Below are 27,975 nucleotides of genomic sequence, written 5' to 3'. Positions count from 1 at the left end.
CTGGGAGAGAACCTGCCTCGGAGAGGAGATGCTGCACAGCAATGAAGGTAATGTTCTCATCTTCTAATGAGACTTGTATTAGGGTTCCATTTAAGGAAAGGCATGCAATGTTTGGGATTCGGGCACAACTTGTGTGTGCATCCCCTGATCGGCACAGTTCTCATTACTATTTTTTTCTTAATCAGAGTAAGGGATCCGGACTAAAAAAGGCATCTTGCAGAACGGTGAATATGAGAAAGAAAGCTAAAGAGAGTGGGAGTAGGAAAACAAAGGGGGGAAATTAACTTAATTTGAAGTTGATCATGTTAATACCGTTGATATTATTCCTGGATTAAAATGATTAGAGATCGCTCCTGGTCTGAGCTCCAAACACAGACACAACAGACCAGCATACCTTCCCCTAGCACTCTCTCAGTCTCAGCACAGCTTGCTAGTAATGTTTGTTTTCCCAGCGATTCTGCATGCTAAAAACCATTTCCAGATATTGTAAGAAGTCAAGTTAATCCTTTAATCATCTAATGAAAGGCAGAAGAAAGTGAGTGCATCCTATTGTGTTAATGTGAGTTTCAGAAGTGAGACATGGTTAGAGACATGGTATCTGGCACACTGGAGACCAAATATGCTCTGTTTCTCACTAAGTTTTATATGACATTTTTACATCAAATTATTAACCTTTAATCAGCATGGCTTTTCCTGTTCATATATATAGCATTTAAAGGAAAACTAATGCTCTCTAAGAATACTGCATGAATCAAATGTAATTTATATAAAGATAGATATGAGAGAGAGAGAGAAAGAAAGAGCGAGAGAGAGAGAGAGAGAGAGAGAGAGAGAGAGAGAGAGAAAGAGGAGAGGAGAGAGACACCACAGCTCCATAGGTAGCACATGGATGCACACTGCTGCATTTTAAAGCTACAAGCCCAAATAACATTTCACATAATGAAATATAAATAAAAAAATATATATATGTTATGCAATGTTCCATAATGCATTAAAAATTTTCAAAATAATTTGTATATGTAACTGTATATGAAAGCAGTATTTGCGTCTACTTACAAAACAACCAAAGCAGCATCCTGCTGATAGAACTGGAGGAACACTAACTGACAGCTACATTGCATCAGGAGTGGCAGGGACCACAGAAAATCAACCATGAGGCAACCTGGGAGGGTCAGTATACCTCAGTGTTCCTCTGAGATCCAAATATCTGGATGAGTTAGCTGTATGTGGAAAGCTAGAGGAGCCATAGCGCCTTGATGTAAAAACAAAAACTATCTGGCACCTTTGCTAAATCTAGGTATAGTGAGCACTGGATGTATTGCCCTGCATTTGTATACGAGTATGTGTGCTTGCCTTATTGATTTTTTTGGCTAAAGCAGCTTCCACAGAGGGACATAGGCATTACAGCTGCTACGTCTCATTTGCATGACAACGAATGAGCAGGTACAGAATTAAGCAGCTAGCTGCCTGTGTCTCAGTACTGATGAATTTTAGGTTTCTTGCACATCTCTGACCATAACACGCCCAACGATGTTCTACGATGGGTCTCTGCCATTTAGTGATATGTCAGGGAGATTGTAATCCAAGTTAAGTGGATGAGAATTTAGCCCATCTGGCATGGGGAACAATTGCTGGAAGTCTGCAGATTTCAAGAGTTTATAAGAATAAGAAAAGATCATCACTGCTTTAAAACAGTATTTACTGTGCCAAGTAACACTAATACAGAGGTGTTTTTAAATCCATACCTTTCAAATAACAATAATAATATTGGTGCCCATATAATCCTTTGCATGCTAAGCAAAACAATTTCTACTTCTTTAATATTGATTGAAATGATAGACGGTTTTGCAAATACTGGGAATGTATAATTAACTGACAAGTTGCCCAGTTATTATTTGGGAGGGAGAATAAACTAGGGAGGATGACTTTCATTATTGCCTAAAATTATAATTCTAAGCAACCTTAAATTATATATTATCAATGTATTTTTAATGTAACTGTTATTTGCATTATTAGTCTGTCCCTTTCTGTTGTCTGCACAGCTGGTTCTGACTCCTGACACAATGTAAGAGAAGGCAGCTGATTAACAAGGCATTGTGAGCATTAGAGCCATGGCTTGAGGAGACCTGACTTCTGCTTCCCAGCAGAGCAGACATAGGCAGCTTCTGCCAGGTACTCAAAGCCTACGCACAGAAGTCTATTGATCTATTGTTCTCAGAACCTGTGCCAAAAAAGTCAATTATTGTGCTTTCCTACGTGTGAAACAGCCAGCATAATAGAAGAAATAACACTATTTCTATTTGATTCTGACTGTTGTGTTTAATAGAATAATTTATAGCGCCTCATTGCAGGCTCTACAACCTTAACCAAATATTAACTTAGATTTAATTTTGTTACATTTTGTAGACTGGGAATTTGCAGAATGTGTCCAAACATAAAATATAACCCGATTTATAATCAGAAAGATCCTAAATACCTTTCTATTCTACAAAACTGTGTTTATTGAACAGGTAATAAAAAAACAGTAAGAGATAAATGTAATTACCCTTCCAGTTCACACAGATTGCCAAAGGCTCTGGAATTATAAGCAAAGATGAGCCAATCAAAAATAAAACCCATTCACTAGTTAACAACCCAGCGCATTAAGTTGGATCATTTGTAGATTGCTTAGAAATGACCTAAGACAATAATTTATTAATGAATGCTACCTACATTCAGTATTGTTCTTGCTTATATATTCTATATTCATGCAAAACAATGATTTCTGCTTGCCTTTAACTTATCAACTGACAGTCACTTCAACCCTCAGTAACAGACTGTGTTTTGGTTTAACAAGAATTATTCAGGACCGACCCGTAGCTATGAAATGTAAATAACACCTAATTGGGTAGAGACTTTGATCTACCTTCTCTTAGTTTAAATTTGAGTTTAAAGTATATTAACAGTGGGCTTGTCACTTTAGTTAGTCAGGAAAATAGATTAAAAACCAAAAACTCAGTGGGTTATGTGACAATTGAACTGCTAACTTAAAATGAACAATCAATGTCCGAGTCCAATATCGCTCAGAGCAGCTGCTGATAGAATAATTATTCTGCATCTTACAGTTAAGAGTCTTCCTCAGACCCCAATTTTTATTCCTTCTCCCCAAAGGAGAAACAGTCTTAAGGAAGTTAGTGGTGATGGGACATGGAATAAACTAATTATATATTGCTGCCTGAAGACACAGTTCCTTGCTTCCAAAACCACAATGCTTCGCTCTTCCAGTCTTCTAACCATTTGATTCTGGTATCTTAGTAATTTATCCTTGATTCTCCAAGATGTGCCTCACGACTATTATTCCTTACTTTTCACCCTTTCTCATCACACTGCCCCTATACAGGTATTGGATCTCTTATCCAAAACCCATTACAAATAAAGTTCCAAAGTTGGGGAAGGCCAACTCCCATTATATGCAAATAATTCTAATTTTTAAAAATGGTTTCCTTCTTCTCTGTAATAATAAAACAACTAAGGTATAATTAACCCTAAGCATTCTGGATAACAGGTCCCATACCTGTATTACCTCACCACACTGCCCTTATATTCCTCTTTCTCTAGCTCTCCGTTTCTGGCATTATCTCCTTCAAAATGTGAAAACCTGCAACTTTCTGAATGGAGGAGAAAGTCGGAAACCTTCTCATAACATTTAACTTCTACTGGTATCTGATTTTTATAAAGAAAATCTGTTAATTACTTTTTTTATTTGTAGTGATCTTTTAATCTTTGGAAAAAAATATGGGGTGAAAAAAGCTAAGGAATTTTGAGGAACTAAAGGGCCAAGGACCCTTATTATGTTACATTTTGGCAATGTGCAAAAATCTGCACATCACCCTGACATATCCCCAAGTGCCCATGCAGTCCATTTCACAGCCCCCAGTGTCCCTACACTACTTATATGTCACAACACATAATCCCCCTTCACAATTTTCATAACCCTTTCAATACTAGTTTAATATGGACTAGGTCTGTAAGAGAATCCTAAGCTTGCTGGAAAATTGTGGTGAGAAAATATTTACTGAGGTTATGATATAAACAAACAGAAATAAGGACAAGATTTGTGGCTATGGACTATTGAACAGGTTGATATCACATCAACAGAGGACCAGTAATTAAGAAACCTTAGCCAGGGAAGAACGGGTGTGAGTTATATAGATTGACTGGAGCAGTCAAGGGTAACCACAGCCCTATAGATATTGACAAACATCAAGGGCCAGGGTCAGTTTAAAGTAGGTGCAATAAAACTCATTGCCTTTATCCACTGGAGGCTGTGCACAAATATTCCATAATAGATAATAGGGCTCATTTATAAACACTGGGCAAATTTGCACCTAGGCAGTAACCAATAGAAACCAATCTGTGATTTTTCCAGCCAGCTGTAGGTAGAACAATGAAAGCAAATTTCTAATTGGTTGCCATGGGTTACTCCAGGTGTAAATTTGCTCAGTGTTTATATATTACCCCCTACATGTCTCCTATTTTAGGTGACGTGTGCTGTGATTCTATTTGTCCACAAAGGAAAGTAACAATAGACAATTTCAAGCTCTTTGCTATGACTAATTTGACAAAAACTTGCAAAAGGACATTTACGGACAATACAAAGTACAAAAATCTTCTCCTGAACTAAAGCAAAGTAATCATTCAGGAGCATGGCTGATCCAGACTATTAGTAAATCCAGCTTACAAAGTACTTTTCTAAATAGCATCAATGCAAACTCAATTTTGCATCCATTGTATCCATCCATCCAGAAAGCTCCAAATTACGGAAAGCCAATCTCCCATAGACTCCATTTTAATCAAATAATTCAGAATTTTAAAACCGATTTCCTTTTTCTCTAGTAATAAAACAGTACCTTGTATTTGATCCCAAATAAGATATAAATAATCCTTATTGGATGCAAAACAATCCTATGGGGTTTAATTAATGTTTTATTGATTTTTTAGTAGACTTAAGGTATGGAGATCCAAATTACGGAAAGACCCCTTATCCATTATAACCTTGGTCCCGAGCATTCTGGATAACAGGTCCCATACCTGAACTACTATGCGCTTGTACTTGTGTCTGTAAATGAGCGTTTCAGGTATTAAGCAGAGATAACAAACAAGGGTGACAGGATGAAAATAGGATCAGAGAGTCCTGCTCGCAGGAGCTTACAATCTAAAGAAGCTCTTGTTAAGCACAGAACAAAGAAATGTTTGCTTACTTTACTTTTATTTTGGTGCAAATCTCCAGGCTTATATAAATACATACACAGATTGTTACTAGAAATATGTATACTGTAGAGTGCAAACGTGATGCAGCACTGTACAACACAATTAGGGCATATACATAAGGGCTTATTTATAAATTTGTGAGTTAGTGGATTTAAATTTGTTTTTTTAAATCGAATAAACTCGCATCTTTTTTTTATAATTATTATTTTTAACAAGGTGAGGTTCCAACCATATTACAGATAAGCAGTGGAACATAACATGCAAATATATAAAACACAGACATGTAATTTGTTTGTTATCAGTAATAAAATGTGCTGTCTACCGTCGGCAGTCCTGTCGTTATTTGCTAGGGTATGGCTGGGACCTGTTTTTTTTGGGGGGGGGGGATTGGGGGATACCAGGCAGTGGGGAGAAATAAACTCACATATCAAATGCTTATTTAATAAGGAAAACTTGTTTGAATATCTTGACTTTTATAGAAACTTGCAAGCTTTAAGACGGTGAATGTCTACATTCAAGTTTTCAGGTTTTTTGCCTGACGTACCAGAGTTTTCGAATCATAACTTAAATGACTTTTTAAGTGCAAATAAACTCGAACCAAGAAAAAAAAATCAAACTTGACCTTTGATAAATCACCCCCTTACAGTAAAACATTGAAATTAGGCAAAATACAAGGTGTAAAGCCTCCTGCTTATTAGCCTGCTCATCAACCCTTTGCCCACCTTTAAAGTTACTACATCATTGGCAAGAAAAGTGACATGCGTTTCCCAGCTTAAGGTGCCTCTAATACACTTTGCCTAGCAACACACATTACCAAGCCAGAGCACTACCAGTAAAAGGGTTAAAGCTTACAATGTGACAGATATAAAGGTACATGTATAAACTATGTAATCAAAGGAAACATATATTTCATACACACAAATAATGGTGTACTTGTGGGTCTAAATGAAAAAGAGGATATATATAACCGTTCAAATCTACTATTGTCCCAAGGCACAAGCTTTTATAAAGTGTATACCTACCTCGTAGCAGATCATCATAACTTATTTATATAGCATCAGCATGTTAACCAGCTCTTCACATAAAACGGATAGTTCACCTTTACGTTAACTTTTATTATGCTACACAATGGCCAGAATTCTATTGGCTTCAATTTTATGATCTTTTTAACAGTTTGCTTTCTTCTTATGACTCATTCCAGTTTTTAAATAGGGGTCATTGACCCTAGGAGTGAAAAAACTACTGCTCTGTGAGGCTCTAATTTTAATGTTACTTTTTTATTACTTATCTTTCTTTTCAGACCCTCTCCTATTCATCTTCCAGTCTCTCATTGAAACTATTTGGACCCTAGCAACTAGACAGCTGCTAAAATTCCAAACAATGAGCTGCTGAACAAAAAGCTAAATAATTCAGAAACCTCAAATAATAACAAATGAATACCAACTGCATATTGTCTCAGAATAGCACTGCCTACATAGCACTGCCTAAATGTACAAAAGTACAATTAAAGGTGAAAAACCCTTTTAACTCCTTTTAATAAATTAACAAACAAGGGTCACAAGTGCTTACTATGCAAACATATATATATATGCTAGGTAGCTGTGGTTTGGGGTGTTAATGCATTTGTAGAACCAATTGAGACCCCTGAAAAGCTATGTTTAGGCAAATAAAACTTGACCTCCTAAGGCCGAGAGGGTTAAAGATTAAATAATGAGTTTGTGTTTTTCAACTGTGAGGCAAAAAAAAAGAATTGCAGCAGAGACGAGGGAGCTGGCCAATGTAAATACACGAAGGAAAAAAAATGATATAAATGAACTGAACTGAACTAAAGAGATTGTTTTGGAAATCAAGAGGGGGTATTTAAAATGGTGCTCTGGTTCAAAAAGCCCCTTCAGCTCCCATGGCATTTTAATGAGATTTTTTAAAATTTAATTTTGTTAAATTACGGGGAGAGAAGGAGCCTGTAGAGTGTGGTTTTAAATGCAGTTCAACAAGAGTATTATTAAATTAAGGTGCCACAGAAGAATAAGTATTTGCTCTCTATCTTAAAAAAAAAGTTGTATACTTTGACTTTATAAAATGGATTCTGCTTGGTCTGGTGAGGCATCAAATGTTAATCTGGTGAACCAGACTGGCATTGATCTTGATCACCAAGACCATAAATGTACTGCACTAAAAGGAAACGGTGAGGTATACCTGAATCCAAGGGTAATAGCTAGGGGTATTCTGGGCTAGACAAAGCAACACCAAGCACATGGCTTACTAGGAGAGTAGGGCCATCTGACTGGAGGCCCAAAGGCTGGATGCCTCCATAGAATTTTCATGGCAAGTAGTCTGCTAATACAGAATTCTTTGTATGTAATTGTATGACACAATGTAATAATTTAGTACAACTAGCACTCCAGTTCACTATAAAATGTTTCACAACACTACTTTTTCATAACATTTCCTCATGTTTTATTTTCCATCTCAAAATATTTAATTTCTGTGCCAACATTTATATCCTTTACAGCAAGGCATATAAGCACACAGAAATGTCTCAAACAGGTCCAAAGAGCTGTGGTTAACCAATCGCTACAGTCAAAAATTTTCTAGCATAAATGTGAATTGCAGTATCTATGCTGAAATAATGTTAACCCTCATAAGGGTCTCTCTAAGTACTATATGCTTTAAGAAAATTTGGGGAAATGTCCCATCAAATGATTGCTGACTAGGCCCCAGTTATATCAGACTACCGGTATGTCTTCTGCTCAGTAACCCAACAGTATCCTTGTCAGAGAGCTATTACATAAGACAGCTATGGCAATAAATGATTTGGCCAGTCCTCTGAAGATGTATTAATGCTGCCCATAAGCCCTACAATCTCTTGTTTCTGAATGACACATCCCTTTCTCAGAGGCCATTATCCCTACTCCTAAAACCACATAAGGGATATGGACATCTTGGTGATTTTCCTAGCACACTTCCTTGCTACAAATGCTGTTCTGTAGTGCCTCACATTGTGCAGAGCCAAGCATGTTGCTCCCACTTACGACAGCTTTAACCACCTATTGACCTTGTCAACTAGAGGCAGAAGAGGCACATGATAGGTTTACAAAATAAAAATAACCGAATACTTTTCTTTTCCAGTTGCAAGTTGAAGGCTATAGAAGAATGAAAATATGAATACTAAGTATTTGCCACAAGCATTCTTGAAAATGGAAATGCAGTCAAGCAAGAAACTACACTTCATGGCCTCTAAAGATTCTGTCCCTTAGACTCAGAAAACTGATTAAGAAGCATGTACCAATGGATTTGCATCAACTGTAATGTTTATTTAGCCCAATAAAAGAACAAAGAAAGTCGAAATATTTTTCTATCAATATCACCATGGATATCTACAACATAGGGCTTGAAACCATTATCTGCAATGTAACATTCCTGGAAATGAATGGATCTAACATTTGCAACGAAAGTTTAGCTGAAGATGGAATCTCAGAGGTCAACAGACACTACCTTATAGGGCTGGTCCTATCCTGTCTCTATACCATTTTACTGTTCCCTATCGGCTTCATAGGCAACATAATGATCTTAGTTGTGAATATCAGTTTCCGGGAAAAGATGACCATTCCCGATCTGTACTTTATCAATCTGGCTGCTGCTGATCTAATTTTGGTCGCAGACTCCCTCATTGAAGTATTTAATCTGAATGAGAAATACTATGACATAACGATACTTTGCACCTTCATGTCCCTTTTCCTTCAGATTAATATGTATAGCAGCATATTCTTCCTCACCTGGATGAGCTTTGACAGGTACATTGCACTGGCGAAGGTGATGAAATCCAATATCTTCCGGACAAAGATGCATGCTCGGCTGAGTTGCGGCCTAATTTGGATGGCGTCTATATCAGCCACACTGCTGCCATTCACTGCCGTACAAGTGCAGCACACAGGGGACATGCATTTCTGTTTTGCAGATGTGAAAGAAATCCAATGGCTAGAAATTACTTTGGGGTTTATCATTCCCTTTGCTATTATTGGCCTGTGCTATTCGCTAATATTTAGAGTGCTGATAAGAGCGCACAAGCATAGATGCATGAGGCCTCGTCGGCAAAAGGCTCTCAGGATGATTGTAATAGTGGTCCTGGTGTTTTTCATTTGCTGGCTGCCAGAAAATGTTTTTATTAGCATCAGCTTACTCCAGAGCGAGGATGAGGAGCAGTCATATAATCGATCCTTCAGGCACAACCACCCACTCACTGGTCACATTGTGAACCTTGCAGCATTCTCCAACAGCTGCCTGAACCCTCTCATTTACAGCTTCTTAGGGGAGACGTTCAGAGACAAACTTCGGCTTTACATCAAAGGCAAAAAGAGCATGGCGGCCTTTAACAGGTTCTGCCAGACCTCTGTGAAATCAGTCATTCCGGAAAGTTCTGATCACTCGGAGGCTAAATACATCACAGGAGTATAAATAAATGTGACTGTTGCAGCAACCATGACTGTTTCTTAATGATCGGAAGGCACTTTCTTTTACATTTTAAGCACCAACTTTGATTGTGAATGATTTTCTGCATGATTGGATATTTTCAACATGCTAAATGAAGCACTGTGTGCTCAATACTGTTTCAAATGAAAACCGAATAAATGTTGCTGTATTGAGATAAAGCCATATTTTATCATGAAGGAATCTAAACATATAGGTTTCATATAACCATACCTGGTAGAAAATCATCTGTAAATAAAGCTAGCGGGGAGTGGGCTCCACCTACTCTTGTGGTAGCCCCTCCAACAATCTGGCTACTTTTTTTCCTTATCTTTTAGATCAGAAGATTCCATGTCTGTATGTCACCTTCCAAACAAAACGATTATTTGGATTAGCAGTCTCATAGAAGAATAATCACTTAAATATTGCCATTGTAAGTTACAGTATCCTTGGTAGAAGTCATTTGTGAAAGAAGAGGTTTTTTTTCCCTACCAAATGATAGGTACATCTTTTTTTTTTTAATCACATTTTTAAGATCACATAAAAGATATTTTTACAATACATTTTGCTGTGTTTGATTTATACATTTTTGAGCAGTCAATCTAATATGGTAAACACTAATCATTTCCCAACATGATGTGTCACAAATGTCCATCCACTACCCAGAAAACTTGAGAATAATTATCATGGTATAACGGGCTGCTCCATTTTAATGCTTATCAGGTACCCAGAATATGTCAATGCCACTTTGCATGTGTACAATTAAAAAAGTCAGTAACATGCACAGTGCAGATTTCTGGGTCTGGTGGATGCTCATGACCAACACTGTATTTTTTTTACTGAATATAAGTCAGGGTTCACCTTTAAGTTAACTTTTAATATGTTATAGAACTGCTAATTCTAAGCAACTTTTCAATTAGTTTTCATTTTTTCTTTTTTATAGTTTATTTTTATAGTTTTTTATAGATTCTGAAATATTTGCCTTCTTCTTCTGGATATTTCCAGCTTTCAAATGGGGGTCACTGACCCCATCTAAAAAACAAATGCTCTGTTTGGCTACACATTTATTGTTATTGCTACTTTTTATTACTAATCTTTCTATTCAGGCCCCGCATATTTGTATGCCAGTCTTTTATTCAAATCAATGCATGGCTGCAAGGGTAATTTGGGCCCTGGCCACCAGATTACTGAAACAACAAACTGGAAAAGCTGCTAAATAAGAAGCTACATAACTCAAAAACCACAATAATATAAAATGAAGACGAGTTGCAAATTGTCTCAAAATATCACTCTCTACATCATACTTAAAGTTATTTAAAGGTGAACGACCACTTTAATAATCATTTCTATAATTCTGCATTTGCACCTCTTTACAAAAACTGTGAACTAATACTACTGGTAATTCTGTTTTGTTGGTGATCAGAGATGGTTCCTGGGTTCTAAAGACATATGAAAAACACCTGCATATAAGCAACAGTTCCAAGAATATTTAGTGTTTGACCATGCTAAAAGCCTAACTGATGCAAGCGTGTGCTTAAGAGACCACCAATTTTTACACTAACCAGCCTTAAAACTGGGCCCTTCAAGGGGGGGGCAGACAGTTTGATAAAAAAAACTTCTAATTCTAATAACCATCAAGAATATTTTTACGTTACCCAAATACTAACCATGCCAGGGAAATATCATAGATTAAAGGGGAGATTTATTACAATTAGTAAAATATTGCCAAGTTTTTTTTCACTATGTCTAAATGTTATGACAATAATTCCACATATAAAACTTTCACAAAGTAAACATTTTTATTTAATGTTTTTTTGAATGCATCTGGTAAAATCTGGACAAAACAGCAACAATTTTAGCAAAGTGATAATGGTGTTCACCAACTCAGTACTGCCATATAAATTTATGATATAACACCCAAAGGAAAGCTTAAGATATGCTTAAGTAAATAAAAGCACTTTTTTTTTCCCCACTGGAGGTGCAGGCTAATAGAGTCCATACTGAGAATGGAGTAAACAATACTATTCTGATCATAAAATAAGCAGCCAAACTCAAAAACCCCCCATCCAACAATGGAAAGTCATTTTGGCATACTGCCAATAGATTTCTCACCTACAACACAATATTTATTTATATTTATAATCATACCTGAGTAAAGAGCCCTGTTTATGAAATCTTAAAGAGGGGGGAGCAGGAGAGGGGACAGAGGAGAGAACTGCACAGACTCTGGCCCAGGGAATGAAGGATACCCTAAGAAGGAAGTCAGATACCCTAATAACATGTTTACAAAAAAAGGAAACAAGAAATCATGTGATTCTTTCGATAGAGGACTCAGTGCGGCATTACTGTAAGTGCTTATGGCTGTATTTATACAGACCTTTTTGTAAAAACTTACTTAGTTTCTTTAATAGCTCACTAAAACATATTTGTATTAGTTAGGCTACATTACTGAAAGCCTACCTAATGCCACTGGATACGTTTATTTACAGGAGCTTCCCTTCTGTTGCTCATGAGCAGGGGTGTATTTAGGTCAGCAAAGGACCTAAATACAGCGTCACGTCGTGTGCATGACATTACTCTCACCAACATAGCGGAAGTGACTTCACACGCAGTGTGCACGTGGCGTCACTCCCAAAAGAGTGTCCTTGCCCCACTACCACACCTCATCCCTGCCCAGCACCATCGTCAGGTTTAAATCTGTGGAGGAAGCCCTAGCAACCAATTACAACTGAAATGCGGCCTTCACTTCTCAAATATCAGTATTCATTTATTATACTTGATTAACCCAGCAAGTTATAAAAAAAAAAGGGGGAAAGGGGTTATTACAACTACATTAATTGAAAAACACTTCTTGCAGTCCATTTGTAAAGCATCCCAAAAAATATGATTTCCCAAAACAAATTACTCTGTGGCATGATAGTACCTGGAATACATATTTTTGGAACAATTCAAATGAATGAGCTCTTATTAAATAATCCTTATGGCATCAGTTGTCTGGCACTCTGCTCTGAATACAATCTAAAAGCTATACAAAATAGTGACAAATCGAGTGCTTGGTGATTCTGGAATTTCTAGAGGACCATGTATTTCCTTAAATAGATCTCCATACAAGGGCAGATATGAAAAGCAAAACAACAGGCACCGACAAAATGCAAGATATTCAAAAATATGTCAGATATGCATATTATAATACAAAAAAATAATCCCTGTTTTGCTTAAAGGAGTGGGCATTTATTTGCTTTGGCATAAAATAACTTAATGGTCTTTAATATACTGATATGGTAGGGAGAATCAGCAAGTATAGAAACTTAGACATATTCATGTCAGAAATATCACAACCATCTCTCAAGCTGATGTTGAACTAAAACTCCCAGCATCCTGGACAACAGCTGGAGGAGTCAGTAGTTAGTTACTCATAATTTACACACTTTTTTTTCTCAAGTGGAGGCTTGAAGACCTATTGTCTCCCTGAATCGGCCACGGCATTTTCATTAACTCCCATCCTGTACAGGTATGGGACCCGTTATCCAGAATGCTCGGGACCTGGGGTTTTATGGATAAGAGGTCTTTCTGTAATGTGGATCTCCTACCTTAAGTCTGCTAAAAAAACAAAAAAACTGTAAACTGTAATTAAACCCAGTAGGATTGATTTGGCTCCAATAAGTAAATTAATAATATCAAGTACGAGGTAGTTTTTTATTATTACAGAGAAAAAGGAAATCATTTTTAAAAATTGCAATTATTTGCTTATAATGTAGTCTGTGGGAGATGGCCTTTCCATAATTCGGAACTTTCTAGATAATGGGTTTCCGGGTAAGGGGTCCAATACCTGTACTGCCTTTGTGTTTGTTCTCACTTTCAGTTTAAGTTTTATGTACAAACCTATGTAGGGAGAATTTATTGACAGGCAAGATTTAAGAAGATAAGAGAAAGGTGCCAAAAGGCTGCCCAGAGGCTGCTGCTAAGCAAAAACTCCCATTACTCTTTATCATGCCAGCACTTGATTAAAGGCAATGACAGGTGTGGTTCAGCAACAGCTTTAAATGCACATCTGCCATTCAGATGTGTTTATTTATTTCCTATACCCAGGGTTTTAATTGCACTCTATTATTCTAAATTACTGTCGCTTGCTCTTGTCTTCCTCATATTGATAGGCAAAACATACCATTTTTATCTTCTCTATGGATTTGCCTAATGGAAGACCTGAAAGTATATTTAATTTTCTTTGATTCCCCAAGTTTCTATGGTAATAGTACAGGCTCACACTGTAGTTACATTTCTTAAAAATGAAATTTTAGATATGGTGTGATTAATAGGTTACATAAATAATGTACAATCCATTTCTAACATTTCTTCCCAAAGAAGATGCAGGAGACAAAAAGATATCCACTAAGACTGGAGAAATGGTTGTTTCACCATTTAAAAAGGAAATGAGGGGAGTCATCTAATGAAATTTCATTTGTAGAGGCGTGTAACCCCTGAAATTGGGTTGGATGACCTATTTAGCTAGGAAGGGCACCTGCAGGGTTGGAAATCTGTAGTCACTGGTGCAGGGAGCAATATATCTGGGTGAGGTAGGAAGGGATACATCCTGCATTGGGCCAGGTTTATGGGCAGAAAGTTCCAGATTCCCTGAGTGTGCAGCCAGTTATGCTTGGGCACCCAGCTTGCATGCAGGATCTCATCTCCCCGCTGACCCCAGTTAAAAGACCATTTTCACCCCCTGACCTGGTTGATTTGCATCCAGAGTGGCATCTCTTCTGGCCTGGGTCCTGGGTTGGGTTAGAAACTAACAAATTGCAGATAGGGGTGGGCAAGGAGTCTAGCAGGTTAGCAGGTCTGGAAAGTGGTCCAGTTCTGACACAGATCTGCCCAACTAGACATGTCCAGGACTCTAATTCATCTTACCCTAAATGAGGATGAAAGAGAAGCTGCTTTCTGAAAGAATGCTGTTGTATTTCTTCTTCATCAACTTTAGAAAGTATAAACTGAACTTCATAGACTTGTGCATTTTATTTAGTCAAACGTCATAAAAATCATGCTTTCTCTATGGGTGCAGGAGTATGCTCCCATGACATAAATTAAACAAAAACAACCATTATAAGAATGAGGAACGCCGTTCACTAGGAAGATCAATGAACTGTAAAGCAGCCCTAATATGTAACTCACGCAGAAAACAGGATATACACAGGACAAACTCTTAGGAATTCTTTTCTCAGGTTATTCCTGCCAGCTATAGTAACTATAAAAAAACAAGTACCACTCTTAAGATGGACCTTCATAATTAGTTCCAGAGACAAGGTCTTAAAATAACTGCCCAGAAGTTCATGGTAGCTTGTAATTCTCATACACAGAGCTGAAATGATGAAAACATTTGTAAATAACCGGACGCTGCGGCATATCTCGCCATACACTTATTCTCTCACTCTTATTGTGCAATAAAATACTACATTTAAAGGAAAAGTAAACTGTAAGTTTAGTTTGTAAGGATTTGTTTTTGCATCAATTAATCATTTTCTCCCATGTTCAGACCCATGTGACAGAGTGTTCTAATAAGACATCATGGGATCTATTAGGATCTTATATGAGTGAGTGTTTGCCCATCTGAACAGCAGTCTTTGAATTTGGTATGTTAACAGCTGGCATCGGCACTGGTAATATTTTCCAGTCAATTAAGAATAAAAAAGCAAGTATCTCTTATGCAGAAGTTTACAACAAGTTTTAACTACATCATTCCCTTGCTTGTCAGGACTCAGGCCTCCCTGCTGGGGACTTAAAGGAGAATGCAAGTCAAAATTTAAAAAGTATACTGCCCAATAGTCCTCCTTTTGTTTAGTAAAAACGCCACACTTTTGGCTCACCTAATCAAATATTTACTCAGTTCCACTTACTTCACATTTTCTAGAACAGGCAGCTATCTCTAAAAAGGTATTCTCCCTTCCTTGCTTCATACTGCCCATGTGTTTCATTCCCTGCCCCCCCCCCCCCCCTGGCAGATCCGCTTCTGATTGGCTGGTGGGCATGTGTAGCTCAGAACAGGAGACAGGAACAAGTTACACACATGCTCAGAGAATAGGAAGCCTACAGGAAGGGGAGAGAGATTTCAGTGATGTCACTGTAGTCTTTACACTGCTGTAGGCTGCCAGCACCATATCTCAGAGAAGCAAGCAGGGATCTGGGAATTTACAGTGGAGGAAATAATTATTTGACCCCTCACTGATTTTGTAAGTTTGTCCAATGACAAAGAAATGAAAAGTCTCAGAACAGTATCATTTCAATGGTAGGTTTATTTTAACAGTGGCAGATAGCACATCAAAAGGAAAATCGAAAAAATAACTTTAAATAAAAGATAGCAACTGATTTGCATTTCATTGAGTGAAATAAGTTTTTGAACCCCTACCAACCATTAAGAGTTCTGGCTCCCACAGAGTGGTTAGACACTTCTACTCAATTAGTCAACCTCATTAAGGACACCTGTCTTAACTAGTCACCTGTATAAAAGACACCTGTCCACAGAATCAATCAATCAAGCAGACTCCAAACTCTCCAATATGGGAAAGACCAAAGAGCTGTCCAAGGATGTCAGAGACAAAATTGTAGACCTGCACAAGGCTGGAATGGGCTACAAAACCATTAGCAAGAAGCTGGGAGAGAAGGTGACAACTGTTGGTGCGATTGTTCGAAAATGGAAGGAGCACAAAATGACCATCAATCGACCTCGCTCTGGGGCTCCACGCAAGATCTCACCTCGTGGGGTGTCAATGATTCTGAGAAAGGTGAAAAAGCATCCTAGAACTACACGGGAGGAGTTAGTTAATGACCTCAAATTAGCAGGGACCACAGTCACCAAGAAAACCATTGGAAACACATTACACCGCAATGGATTAAAATCCTGCAGGGCTCGCAAGGTCCCCCTGCTCAAGAAGGCACATGTGCAGGCCCGTCTGAAGTTTGCCAATGAACACCTGAATGATTCTGTGAGTGACTGGGAGAAGGTGCTGTGGTCTGATGAGACCAAAATAGAGCTCTTTGGCATTAACTCAACTCGCTGTGTTTGGAGGAAGAAAAATGCTGCCTATGACCCCCAAAACACCGTCCCCACCGTCAAGCATGGGGGTGGAAACATTTTGCTTTGGGGGTGTTTTTCTGCTAAGGGCACAGGACAACTTATTCGCATTAACGGGAAAATGGACGGAGCCATGTATCGTGAAATCCTGAACGACAACCTCCTTCCCTCTGCCAGAAAACTGAAAATGGGTCGTGGATGGGTGTTCTAGCACGACAATGACCCAAAACATACAGCAAAGGCAACAAAGGAGTGGCTCAAGAAGAAGCACATTAAGCACATTAATCCAATAGAAAACCTATCTAAATTACACCCGGCAGGAAATGCCCTCTCCTGCAGGCAATAAAGCTCCCTTAATACCTACCCCTTTACATAGCTGGAATCATGATATACATATTATATGCAGAAATCCCTTGTAACTGCTTAAAAAGGGATTTTTCTGCATTTTAGGGCAATCCCCTGAGATCAGAACAGTTCCGACTTATGCATAGGGGCAGATACTGTAGGCCTTTCAACACCCACAGGAAAGGAGATTTCCCGCTGTTCGATGAAGCACTTTGTATGACAGGGTTCTAAGGGTTACAAACGCCTAGCAAAATATCTGCCACATACTTGTTTTAAATTGTCTAATCCAGTGGTCCCAAACCAGTGGCTCGTGAGCAATGCTCATTTTTGAATTTCTGGTAAGGAGGCAAGTTTTGGTTGCATAAAAACCAAGTATAATGCAAAAAGGACCTTCTGTAGGCTGCCAGTCCACATAGGGATCGTTAAGTAGCCAATCATAGCTCTTCTTGGCACCCCCAGGGAACTCTTTCATGCTTGTGTTGGTCCCCAACACATTTTACATTTAAATGTGGCTCATGGGTATAAAAAGTCTAATGGTCTAGATCAGGGGTAGGGAACCTATGGCTTGGGAGCCAGATGTGGCTCTTTTGATGGCTGCATCTGGCTCGCTGCCAAATCTTTAATAAAAAAAATAATGGGGTGCGTGACCTGCTCTTAGTGGATAGAAGACGTGTTCTAAGCCTTAGAACACGTCTTCTATCCACCAAGCGCAGGCCACACCCTCCTCTGCATCCGCCATCCTTGGGACCCACCCTACCTCACCCCGCAGCATCCGCGGCCAAACATATTGTATGGCTCTCACGGAATTACTTTTTAAAATATGTGGTGTTTATGGCTCTCTCAGCCAGCTAGATCCCTGGTCTAATCTGATCATCAGTGAGAGACAAATTCTATATTTTGGCACTTTTAACTAAGCACAATACATCTAAAGCTGGGGTGCAGGGAGAAAACGTAATCATTCCTTTCAGTAACTTCAATGAGGTCTCTATCTGCTTATAAGGACACAAACTGCCGAGCTAATGAAAGAAAAACCAGTATTGACCATGAATACAACAAAAAGAGGAAAGGAAATTAAGTCTGGTTCTAGCCACAATTTGTTGAACTTGGGACCAATTACTGTATTATAACATAATCAAGGACCACTTTTATCAGGCTTGGAAATTGCTCTTTCATGGTTGTCATGGAAATTAAGTGCCTTCTATAATTCAGTCATAACTCCTTCCAAAGCTCTATGACTACAGGACAAGAGGCAATATGAATTTCAACAACATTCCCAATTTTCGATCACTAATGCATCTAGGATTAAAATACATCACAACATACAAAAAACACTTTCTTTAAAAAAAAAAAAAAATAGCCAATCACAGCCCTGCAGTCGCACAAACAAAGACAGGCTTCTGGTCAGGTCAGATCAGGTCAGCCTAGCTGCTGGCAGCAGGAAGTAGAACAGATTGGTGGGATTAGTAAGGTTTTTGGAGAAATTTTCAAAAATCAGCACCAAACACTACTTTTTAAAGTACAATCCATTCATATTTAGATGAGTACAATTCATTGGCACAATATTGTTTTTGACACAGTATGTCCCCTTTAAGGTTAGGGATTATCAGAACATAGTTCATAAATTGATTATTGAGCAATTCTGACACTCAATACACTGGTTTCTATGTTGCTATTTAATGTTAATGTCTAAAAAAAAATACTAATAAGCCTTGTAAAGTGAATGTTGTATGCTATATATATGGTATAGTGAGTTGGTCCCTAAGGTAACTGATAGCAGCACAGAGCATGTACAGCGAATCAGCAGAAATAAGGAGCTACTAGGAGAATCTTCCCAGGCAAGGATCTTAACTGTGACTGTGGTGGCTGGTACAAAGTGTAGCATGTTAAACACAATTCTTTTATGAGCTTTAGTTCCCCTTAAATAAGTAAAAGGCAGACAGTATAATAGAGCTACCTTCTGTCTGGAAGGTAAGACTACCAAAGGAGCAAATGATTCAGGAATTCTTTAGTCACTGGGCAGCTTAAAGATATGAGATTTAAGTAGACTGTCATGCTAAAAAAAACCCCAAAAACTATGGACACGCATGAATTATTAATGCATCTGTCAGTGCTTAGAGACAGTGTTCCTTTATTTATGAAAAGAACATTAGTGTGGCTTAACTTATCCCAAAACAACTCCAAGTTCCTGTAGTTGCCTTTTATGTCATGATTTATATATTTTATAAGAAAAGTATGTTCTTGTTTTGGAATTATTTTCACTTGTGTCTAGCCATTCAGTCACAAGTAAATTTATATGCAACTGCTGCGTTTTATAGAGATACTGAGCATGCACTCAATGAGTAGTCTTCCAAAACAGGTGTATAAAAACTGTTTTGGAAGACCACTCATTGAGTACATGCTCCATATCCACACAGTTGGTTCAGCACCCCTAGATCAAAGCTCAGGGTTGTCCACCTGGGCCTCTTCAGGTCTATGGTGAGTTATCTGACTTACTTTTGGACCATTTCTCTTGTTTTCAAAAATCTTTGTCAGGAATAACCAAAATGTTGTGCACCCCCAGTGATTATAATCGCTTGCCTGATTCCACGGACCAATTTCTCTTTGCTAAAAATTGCACTAGTTCAGACTACTTCTGCAGCAGATCGCTGTCAGTTTCTTCAGATTCTGCTGCCTTCTCTTGGTTCTGGTCCAGGTAAGCATGTGCAGTAGAGTGAAAAGTCACACTTCCCCTAAATCTAAATATACAATTGAAGTTGGAGCAGATGGTGTTTCCAAGTGGCTGGGTACTGCGACAAGCACCCCCCTGTAAAATATCCTCCAAATGTCCTACTACCACTCCTCTGAAAGAAACCTAATTTACCAACTTGTAGTCTATTAGTTATTGAAACCTATTTGGATCCTCTAGAGCTAGTCCAAAAAATGTTTCCATCACCTGTGGGGCCACCATTGAATCCTAACAAAGGCTCATCACTATTTGCTGAGTCTTTCTATCAGCAATTTAATTTGAATCAAACCAATACTCCTATACTTTGCCTATACTATATTTATTAACAGTTAGACATCTCTATTAGTACAGCAAAAAAGTAGGGGTCTATTTCCCACAACACTGAATAAATTGGCAAATTATAGCCACATAAGCCTAGCGAATAGTGATGCACCAAATTCAGGATTTGGCCAAGATTTCCTCATTTTCCAGCAGGATTCAATCCATGCTACTGGCGGAACCAAATCCAAATTCTTAAAATCACGTGACATTTTAGTCACAAACACAGGAGTTGAAAATGTTTTGCGTGCGTGGTTCTCAATTTGCTATTGGTCTTAAAGGAGAAAGAAAGGTAAAAACGAAGTACGCTTTATCCGCTTTATCAGCAGGAAGCTTCTTCATAGTCTTACAAACTGAGCATGTACACTGGTCTTGGTCTCGGTGCAGGAGCGAGGCATTATGGGAACTTTCTTTACAGAGCTCAGCGTTTTTTTTTTCCTATGAGGCTTCTGATCATCTGAATGGGAGAAATATGGGGAGACTTAAGGGCACTATTGAGAGAACTGGAGGTATGCCTGCAGCTTGAGATAAACTGTTTATTAGCCTTCCTTCTCCTTTAACTTATTTTTTGTCCCATCATTTAGTTTTTTGTTCAGCAGCTCTCCAGTTCCCAAGTTCAGCATTTATCTTGTTGCTAGGGGGTCAATTTACCCTACAAGCAGACAGTGGTTTAAATGAGAGACTAGAATATTATTAGGAGAGTGTATGAATTGACAGGTAAGTAATAAAATCTAATAACAATCAAATTGGAGTCTGACAGATCAACTGTCAGAGTGTTTTTTGGCTGCCAGTTGTAAGCTCCTTGGGGCATACATGAGAATGTGAGAATGTTGCCTAACAAAAGCAAATTTTAATTGAATTATATTTATATTAAAACAATATATGCCTTAAAGTTGTTTGCAATTTTTTTTTTTTTTGCTGTTACTATTTAATTCACATCCTTACCAATATGCCCCACAATTCAGTTGCTAGAGGATACAGAGAATTGTCTCCTAGCAACAGCTGAAATAATTCTGGCTCACATTTTATGACCTACATGGACACTGAAAAGTTCCCACTTCAAATAGGATTGGCCTGGACATTCTGTACACGGATATTCCCAGATGGAGATGCTACAAGAAATGTTGAAGATCAAAAAAGATTCAACCGCAACTCAGAAGGTTCTGGAGCCCAAAGCGTATCAACTCCCCTGTTTTCCAATTTCAAAGACAAAGAGAAAGAAACTTCCTAATGTCTCACATGGAATGAAAGCTTCCTGAGTTTAAACACCATCTTCTGTCTGTCTTCTAAACCTTCTTCTGTTAGTTGTTAATACAGATCTGGTGGGAGCAAGCACAGTTGAAGCGGTTTCAGACCATGGATTCAATTGCACAAGCTCCTCCAAGATCCATGTCATCAGAAGACAGGGGAAGATGGCCCCTTTTAACTCTGCTAAGCAACTCAAAGCAATTTATGGCAGTTCAGGATACAGTGAGACTTCTAAAAAGAAGAGATTCTGCAGGCAGGGAGCTTGGAGGGGGGCTAGGGTTTAGTTTTCCTTTAATATGTTATAGAATGTCCTATTCCTAGCAACTTTGCAATTGGTCTTCATTATATATTTCTTATAGTTTTTGAATTATTTGCCTTCCTCTTTTACATCTTTCCAGCTTCCGGTAGGTAAAAATTTTTTTCTCAAGTTTACAATTTTATGATTATTGTACTTTTTATTCTTTACCTTTCTATTCAGTCCCCCTACTATTCATCTTCCAGTCTCTCATTCAAACTACTGTATACCTGTTTGCTAAGGTATACAAGACCCTAGTAACCAGATAGCTGCTGAATTTCCAAACAAGTGAGCTGCTGAACAAAAAGCTAAATTACGGAAAAACCACAAATAATGAAAAACAATTGCAAACTGTCTCAGAATATAATTGTGTATACCATACTAAGAGTTATTTAAAGGTAAACATGGATTATATGATCAGAAACAGGTTATTGCAACAGACAAATTGGCCAGACATCTGGGAAAAGAGGTTTCTCTTTTGCATATAACCTAATACTCTCCTACTTTATACTGCTACAGCTGATCATGAAATCAAAACCTTTATAATAATATTGCTTGACAATTCCAAGTAACAATTACAGGGTTATTGCCCAATTCCAAGAATGCAGGGCTATATTGTGACTATAGGCCTCAAATTGAAGAACCTTTCAACATGTTGCCCCTGAGCCACTGGTTGAGGATCACTTATTATAACCATCCTATAATCCAGTCATGGTAGGCTTATGCAACCAGATTCCACTTTGTTTTATTTAACAAAAATCAAGTATATAAGGTCCTCCAAACTGTAAATATTTGTATTGTTGTGTACTGGTTTTCTTACTTGAATCAAAATCATTTTTAAAACTTAAGTCTGGCAGACCATTTGCTCAATAAAGAAAAAAAAAAAAAAAAGAAAAAAAGAAATAAAAATCTTATTATTACTTTCAAAGTTAAAACACCTCCAGCACACATACACACGGCCTGTTCTATTCCATTTCTAGCAATTTTCCAATGACACCAAGAGAAAGATAAAAGATTTACAAATACAAAAAGGAGAAAATAAAGGCTCTGTAGGTTTAATTGCTTCCAAGAAAGGATGTGCTTAACTGCACTGTAACCTTTATAAAAGCACTTGAAAAAGCATTATAAGTAATTATATTTCCAAGAAAATTGCGTGTATTTATCAAAGCAATAAGCAGATTAAAAAAAAACAAAAACAAACGTATTATTTTGTATAATTAAAACAGATTGCAAAAAAGGGGTCATGGGGTACAACAAGGGCAATTAATGGATACACATCAAAACAAAGATCGTCTTTATTAAATCACTTGTGTTGATGGCTCAATATTTACAAAATAAATCACAGAGTCCCCAGTTATTTATATTAGCAATTGAAGGGACATTAGATTGTTCAGTTATAACTTTCAAAAGCAAATAATTATTAGTATATTTATGCTGTATTGTACCTAAGTGTTAGGCAGACCTTTACAGAGCATGTTCATGAGTCATATCATTTCATGTGCCAGTAGCGCTGTCAGTACCACAAACACAACGTCATCAGGAGCTAATTGACCTACTTGTATGGTTATTGATTTTGAGAGGAAACTAAAGTACCCAAAGAAAACCCACGCAAATACAAGAAGTACATACAGATATTGCTAATATTGCCATGGTCAATACTGAACCCTGGGCCCCAGCACTGCAAGGTAGCCTCTTTGCCACCCTGTGGCATTGGTCAATATTTTTCTTACAAAGTGAATTAAGACTACACCCAAAAAAAAAAGAAATCGTAAGGTTTAAAGGGAACATACATAAGGATTTAGCATGATTTCTTAAAGGGCATGTCAACCCCAAAAATAATGTTTTGCATAATGAAAGAAAACATAATTCTAAGCAACTTTCCAGTATGAAATAATTAAAAATTTGTAGCGCTTTAAAAGTTATTTGTATGTAACTGCTATTGAAAGCAGCATTTGCTGAACTCCTGGTTGTTACATTTTAAACAATGTTGCAAAGGTCTTGCTCCTCCAGCAATACAGGTCTGTCACTCTGCTGCCTTGTGTTACAATGTTTCAACAGTCTGAGCCACCAGGGCAGAGAATAGAAAAGGACAGGCAAGCACTGCTTCTAATAGCAATTATAAATACAAATAACTCAAAAACCATTACAAACTTGTAATAAATGTATATTGCAAAGCTGCTTAGAATTTTGGTTGCTTTTATTAGGCAAAAAATTATATTTTGAGTTGCCTTGTCCTTTAAAGCACCCTGCTAAGTACTTTTTTTTACTGTTTTTTAACCATATTTAAAATATGTAGGATTTTTTTAAATTTAGAGATCACTTTAAAAATGTGCAGCAGGCTTCTCTATTCATATGCAAAGACTAACTGAAAAGAGTGGTACTGTGAATACATAAATTATGATATAAATCAGTGCCGAGGGCCGGAATTTTTCTGTCCTACATGGTGGAGGGCCGATAATGGAAGCCAGTTTTGACCACTCCCCTTTTTTAAACCACACCCACTTGAAACCACACCTATGTTATCACATGACCATACCCATATTAAGGGTGGTAGTACAGCAAAAACCTGCCATACTCTTGCCTTCCCTACCCTGCCTGTGTGTGCCATACTCTGCCTGCCCTACTCTGTCTGCCCTACCCTGCCTGTGTGTGGCATACTCTGCCTTCCCTACCCTGCCTGTGTGTGCCATACTCTGCCTGCCCTACCCTGCCTGTGTGTGCCATACTCTGCCTGCCCTACCCTGCCTGTGTATGCCATACACTGCCTGCCCTAACCTGCCTGTGTGTGCCATACTCTGCCTGTGTGTGCCATACTCTGCCTGCCATACTCTGTCTGCCCTACCCAGCCTGTGTGTGCCATACTCTGCTTGCCCTACCCTGCCTGTGTGTGCCATACTCTGCCTGCCCTACCCTGCCTGTGTGTGCCATACTCAGCCTGCCCTATGCTGCCTGTGTGTGCCATACTCTGCCTGCCCTACCCTGCCTGTGTGTGCCATACACTGCCTGCCCTAACCTGCCTGTGTGTGCCATACACTGCCTGCTCTATGCTGCCTGTGTGCTGGCACAGGTGTGAAGAGGTGAACAATGTGGATGATTACAGCCTGAGCCTGAGGTGTGAACATTGCAGGGGGTGAACAATGTCTGTGATTTCTTATCAGTTCCCACACCTTGTGTCTCAACCCTTTCTCCTTGTAGATTGTTAAGCTCTTTTGGACAGGGCCCTCTTCACCTCTGGTATCGGTAACTGATTGCTTTATATGTTACTCTGTATGTCCAATGTATGTAACCCACTTATTGTACAGCGCTGCGGAATATGTTGGCGCTTTATAAATAAATGTTAATGTAATGTAATGTAATCAGTTGTCAATGGCAATTGCATGGAAAACCTGTATGCATATCAATTGCTAGTACTCTGAATTCTACAAATATAAGGATCAACATATAATATATGGCTCAATAAATTACTCCAAAGTGCCCTCTTCTGCTTTAGACTTAGCGATGAGGTCTTATGAGGAAAAGAAAAAAGAGAAAAAAAATAAAAAAAAAATATAGTGTAATACTGTTATTACTTCACAATGTGCACTCTCATGTGCTTTTTAACACCAGTGATGACTTTTACTTATATCACCCTTTTGTGCCCAGTTGTGATATCCCTTTCCGATTGCCAATCTACTTACAGAGCCCCTTGGGTTTATATGGCATCCAATCGGTTCGCTTGTAGCTCACGACTCTCTGCTTTCCCACCTCTTAATTTCAGGCAGTGTTAGGAACCACTTCACATAGGTAAATTTCCAACTTTAGCAAAAAGGAGCAGCCACCTGATCCATACCAGTGACTCCTGACATGCGCATCCTATACTCTGTTTGTGAGTGTATTGGGAAGTTTTATTTATATTAAAGTATTTAAGTTTTTACACATATGGTGTCTGCATTTATCCCACAGTAAGTGCACAGAAGTGGAAGGGAAACAGAAAGGTTGTGGAATTAACCTAAAGTTGCTAAAGTTGGAAATTTACCTATGGGAAGTGGTTCCTAACACTGCCTGAAATTAAGAGGTGGGAAAGCAGAGAGTCGTGAGCTACAAGCGAACCAATTGGATGCCATATAAACCCAAGGGGGTCTCTGTAAGTAGATTGGCAATCGGAAAGGGATATCACAACTGGGCACAAAAGGGTGATATAAGTAAAAGTCATCACTGGTGTTAAAAAGCACATGAGAGTGCACATTGTGAAGTAGTAACAGTATTACACTATATATATATTTTTTTTTTCCTTTTTTTCTCTTTTTTCTTTTCCTCATAAGACCTCATCGCTAAGTCTACAGCAGAAGAGGGCACTTTGGAGTAATTTATTGGACTTTATTTTGACCTGGGACACGAGGTATCTAAAGTGAAGAGCATACACTGAAAATTGCATTTATTTATATTTGTAAAAATATAATATATGGCTGACAGTGATCACTCAAAGACCCATGTGCAAGGTAAAGCAGTGCATCATTGCCTGTTACATACATTGCACAGTGCTGCCCAGAGGAAAAGCAAATGTATTGCGTGATTACAAATATAAAACCCAAATAGAACGTAATTTGTACAGTACAGCATACTGGAAGCTACATCCACAAGAACAATAAGCAACAATAAAAGTTGTTTCATGAGCTAAATTGTCTGTATTTAAGGACCTTTTTATATACTGCATTATGATTAATTCATTGTATTTTGAACCAATATTAGTGTGGTCACTTCCCATTTGCGCTATTCTATTATAAGGTAATGTAGACTCAAATTGGTACACTAAGTTCTTTTTTCTTTATTCATATGCCTTTATGCATAATGTAGAGTATATTGCTCTGCCTCCACCTAAAAGCCCTTATTTTAGAACAGTTTTTCCATAGTATATTAATAATAAAATAAAGAAGAGAAAAGAAAAAGATTCAGGAGGTGAGGTAAAAGAGAAAAATTATGGTCTCCTTACAATTATTCCACAAAAAAGAGAGAACCCATTTCTTACAACTCAATAGTGAAGATCAGGCGCAAGCTAACTGGCTGCAGGTGCAATTTTTTAACTTGCCAACCAGTTCATTTATAAACATATAATTGGCTAGCCTCTATGAATGCTTAACGCCATATTGCTGCAAAAGGGGGCAAAATCTCTTTTGATTTAAAAAAATAAAACAAAAAATCTATTAGAAAAAAAGGCTTTTTGTGGAGAAGGTTTTGATATTTTAATTTAAGAATTCTTTTTCCTACAGGACAATAAAAAAAGTCCTGTGTTGTTTCTGTGAGTGAACATATTTTGCTGTAGAATATTTATAACACAAGACAAACTGTGAGAAAGGGGCAGCCAATTAAAAAATACTGCGCCCTGACAAGTAAAATTAACATAACTCAAATGTTCCCTAAGCAAAAATGTGACCATTGAAAACAGCTGAGCAAATATTTGATGGCAAAAAGACAATTTGTTCTCCAGAGGCCTTTCAACGGAAATTCCTCAAAGTCTGATAAATGACCACATAAAGGATCAACACTTTGATTTTACCGGCTGGGTCCATCTATTGAATCCCAATTAACTTGTGAAAAAAAAAAGTAATGATCGCCAGATAGGTACAGCATACTTTCTATAACTGACACAGTCTCATGTATAACACAGTCTGACATCACTCTTTTCATCTTTGTGATGTAGGCGTCAGATTATTAAAGTATATTATATCTGCCAGCTGGCACCACTTAGGGTATTAATAGAAACTCATTGGTTTACAACACAAGAGCCTCTTCACACGTTGGCTTCAGGTACTACGGCCACTGGTATTCTTTGATGTCCAGTTAGTCAGCAATCCTCTTATAACAATACATCATGGGGCACCTAGAAGCCTATTTACATTAGAACAAAACATGCATTGATCCTGTATAAAAAAAAAAACTATAAAAGAAAAGATATCCGCAAATCTCCATGTCATAGCACCAAAATATTGTCCCACAACACAATCCCTTTCTGTTTAGTCATTGTAACTTGAAGAATATAATAATACAGATGGGATAAGCCCATGGCAACACTAATTGGATGGCAGTTAAGTTGAGTGGCTAGCTTAAATGCTTATAGGACAATTCTATTCTCAAGCCACTGGGTCCAGAGGGTTTATAGTTTAAATCTGTCCGTAACTATTTAAATAAATGTTTTAATACATTAGTTAAGCTTAGCTGCTCCTTTTAAAAGGGCTGCCCTGCCTGGGGGTGCTTAAAGTAACGGCAGTGGAAGCTCAGCAGTAA

At 38.0% G+C, this 27,975-nt stretch overlaps 2 protein-coding genes across 5 annotated transcripts in view; one reads left to right on the top strand and one right to left on the bottom strand.

The window, feature by feature from the left end:
* The window catches only part of c9h7orf50 (chromosome 9 C7orf50 homolog), a 167,221-nt gene that overhangs the window by 121,367 nt on the left and 17,879 nt on the right, over nt 1–27,975 (bottom strand). The window lies entirely within an intron of this gene.
* Nucleotides 13–9,893, top strand: gper1 (G protein-coupled estrogen receptor 1). Its single transcript, NM_001114253.1, is given in 2 exon segments — nt 13–47; nt 8,380–9,893. A coding segment is annotated over 1 exon segment (1,086 nt). The 5' UTR covers nt 13–47; nt 8,380–8,619; the 3' UTR covers nt 9,706–9,893.

Source organism: Xenopus tropicalis, chromosome 9, assembly GCF_000004195.4.
Source record: "Xenopus tropicalis strain Nigerian chromosome 9, UCB_Xtro_10.0, whole genome shotgun sequence".
Taxonomy (NCBI): Eukaryota; Metazoa; Chordata; class Amphibia; order Anura; family Pipidae; genus Xenopus; species Xenopus tropicalis.
Note: the sequence above shows the minus strand (reverse complement) of the source record. Positions and strands in the feature narration are given on the sequence as shown.